We start from the raw sequence: 3,212 nt of genomic DNA, 5'->3' as shown, positions 1-3,212 counted from the left end.
TAATTGCCTATTCATACAATTGTGCTTGCCAATTTGTGCTTTTATCCATGATGCTTCTTCTGCCTGGTATACTAATAGTGGTATTAAAGCTTGAATTACTTCAGTACTTTGTTGTATAATTGACATTATTTTAAGTGTTTTGTATGAACTAAGTTATTCCATTCATCTACCTCAAAAGATGAAAATTGTGATTATTCCCACTTGAAAGATCAGGATCCTGAACCTCAGGAAAGATGATTAACTTGATCCACTATTTTGAGAGGATTGCTTAGTATTATGGATCTTAGACAATATTAGCTGGGTTCAAATCCCAGTTCTACCACCAGATTTGCTAGTTAGGTAAGTAACCTACTTCTTTCAGCCTCAGTTCCATTTAAAGTAAAAGTAGGGGTAATAATAGTATTTGCCTCCCAAAGTTGCTAAATGAGTTAATATATGTGACTAGCTTAGAACAGTTTCCAGATACAAAGTAAGTACTATGTAACTATTTGTTATTATAACAACTAATAAATTGTTATTACATTTCTTGTGTGTCCAAAGCCACAACTCAGGAGTAATAATCTCCAGAGCATTTTTCTTAGTCCCGTGTTGGGCTAACCATACACCCTTTCTACTTCCAAGGTGCCCTGGAAATACATACCTCTACTTTAGGAATATGTTATGATGAACATATATTTTGGATAATAGGTCTCTAGCACGAGGCTAATCTTAAAGGCAGTGTTATATCATTTCCTTCCTTCAATATTAAGGATTTTTAATCCAGTAGAAATGAATGTGATAGATTCCAGAATCAAAAGTGTCTCTTGGGTTGAAGAGGGCTTCTCATATTTATACCCATGGCAGCCATGGTAAGCTGTTAGCTAAGCTGCCACTGGAGGTAAGCACAACTAGATACACCAAATAACATGGATGGACCTCCATGGCTTGGCTGAGTATGCAAAGTCTCTAGGTGAGAATGAAAGTAACTCTTCCATCTCCCCCAGTTCTCCCTTCCCATGAATAAAGCAAAGACATGGATGGTGGTAGGAGATGGGAAACATCAGCCTAAGAGAAAAATAAAGACTGTGACAAAGAGAGAAAACAACTAAAATTTTGCTTCCACCTTTTGAAAAACAATCCTCCTTTTTTAGAGCTCCTGAAAGATGCCAAAATATCACTAAGAATGTGCCAGAAATCATGAAGTTTCCTTCAGGGGCCAGTGGTAATGTGGAACATTACCCAATTAAGAATAGAGCACCCAATTAAGGGCCCTCATGAATTCGAGTAGAGCAGGGTCCCAAATCACTGTATATCTTCAGCTATTATGAACAAGTCAGTGAGAGGTCCCTCAGAGACAGGAAATGTATTTGATGAAGCTTGTTGTATCATATGCCAATGACTTTCTTTTCTTTTCTGTTGATTAAGCTTTTATGTACTTGTAACAGGATTGTTTGCAAGGTATGGCAAGTTAGTGGGAAAGAGTCCTATTGGTTAATCCTATTGGTTTACTGTAATAGTATATACCATAGTGTAGGTGAGCTGAAATGTGCCTTCAGGATCATACTGTATTCCCCTTGTGGCAGCACAGTCAGCAAGGATATTCCAGTGTCCTTCCACATCACTTCTAGATGAAGAGCCTTGCTCAACCCATCCTTCCCCAGCGTTCAGTCAAACTTGTTGTACATGGGCTCCTGCTCTTGACAGAAAGCTGACTGAGACCCTGTTCACAGTTAGCTCCTATGCTAGGGATCAAATAGAATTATCTTGTGTGTGCTTATCTTGTCATAGGTGCCTCTTATGATGATTCCCAAATGATTTTGATGGAGAACATTTCAGAGGTGACTCACTTCATTCTTGTGGGGTTAACAGATGCCCTAGAGTTGCAAGTTCCTTTATTTATGGTCTTCACCATCATTTACTTTATCATTCTGGTTGGGAACATTGGGATGATTGTGTTGATCCTGTTGGACTCTCGTCTCCACACTCCCATGTACTTCTTCCTCAGCAACCTCTCTCTTGTGGACTGTGTTTATGCCTCAGCTGTCACTCCCAAGGTAATTGTGGGGTTTTCCACAGGAGATAAAATCATATCCTACAATGCATGTGCTGCCCAGATGTTCTTCTTTTCAGCCTTTGCCACTATCGAAAGTTTCCTCTTGTCCTCAATGGCCTTTGACCGCCACGCAGCCGTGTGCAAACCCCTACATTACACCACCACCATGACAAGTGCTATGTGTACCTCCCTGGTCACTGGCTCCTACATCTGTGGACTATTACAGTCTTCCATCCATGTTGCCCTCACCTTCCACCTCTCCTTCTGTCACTCCAACATAATTAATCACTTTTTCTGTGACATTCCTCCACTGCTGGCTCTCTCTTGCTCTGATATCCACATAAATGAGATTGTCCTCTTTACATTGGCAGCATTCAATGTCTTTTTCACCCTCTTGGTTATCTTGAACTCTTATCTGCTCATTTTTATTGCTATCCTGAGGATGCGCTCAGCTGAGGGACAGAAGAAGGCTTTCTCCACCTGTGTGTCTCACCTGACCACTGTTTCCATCTTCTATGGGACAATCATTTTCATGTACTTACAGCCAAGTTCTAGTCATTCCATGGACACAGACAAAATGGCATCAGTGTTCTACACTATGGTCATCCCCATGCTAAACCCTTTGGTCTACAGCCTAAGGAACAAAGAGGTCAAGAATGCATTTCAGAAGGTGGTTGGAAAAGCAAAGTCTTCACTAGGTTTAGCCTACTAGTTCAAAAACATGCAGGGTGCCTGGGTGGCTCAGTTGATTAAGCGAATGCCTTCAGCTCAGGTCATGATCCCAGAGTCCTGGGATCGAGTCCCGCATCAGGCTCCCATCTCCATGGGTAATCTGCTTCTCCCTCTGACCTTCTCTTCTTTCATGCTGTCTCTCACTCTCTCAAATAAATAAAAAAGTCTTTTAAAAAAATAACATGCAAACCATGTGATATTTCTATTGGACTTCTAGTATCTAAGAATATTTTTGTGAATTTTAATTCTTTCTTGTCTTTCATTTCTCTAAGAAGTTCCCTTCCAAATGAGACTGGTTCTGTTCATGCTTTGGGAATATGAGAGGGTAGGAAAAATTTTGGATATCTTTTTCCAGATGTTGCTTCTATCTTAAAATAAAGATTATAGTCCTGGATACTATAAAATCTTGGACTACCTTGGTCTAAAGAGCTTTGCATATGAATCTCTT

At 40.1% G+C, this 3,212-nt stretch overlaps 1 protein-coding gene across 1 annotated transcript; it reads left to right on the top strand.

Annotated features, from left to right (window-relative positions):
* The first annotated feature begins 1,790 nt into the window (after window positions 1-1,790).
* On the top strand, window positions 1,791-2,744 carry LOC101685604 (olfactory receptor 5B12-like). Its single transcript, XM_004777663.2, has one exon. The coding sequence runs from the start codon at window positions 1,791-1,793 to the stop codon at window positions 2,742-2,744; it is 954 nt and encodes a 317-aa protein (XP_004777720.2).
* The last annotated feature ends 468 nt before the right edge of the window (window positions 2,745-3,212 follow it).

Source organism: Mustela putorius, unplaced genomic scaffold, assembly GCF_011764305.1.
Source record: "Mustela putorius furo isolate JIRA1106 unplaced genomic scaffold, ASM1176430v1.1 tig00000127_pilon_pilon_pilon, whole genome shotgun sequence".
Taxonomy (NCBI): Eukaryota; Metazoa; Chordata; class Mammalia; order Carnivora; family Mustelidae; genus Mustela; species Mustela putorius.
The sequence above is the reverse complement of the archived record's forward strand: the minus strand, read 5'-3'. Positions and strand labels throughout refer to the sequence as shown.

Excerpts from the sequence above, each read along its gene's own strand:
- LOC101685604 (XM_004777663.2), top strand. The coding sequence starts at position 1,791 with ATGATTTTGATGGAGAACATTTCAGAGGTGACTCACTTCATTCTTGTG.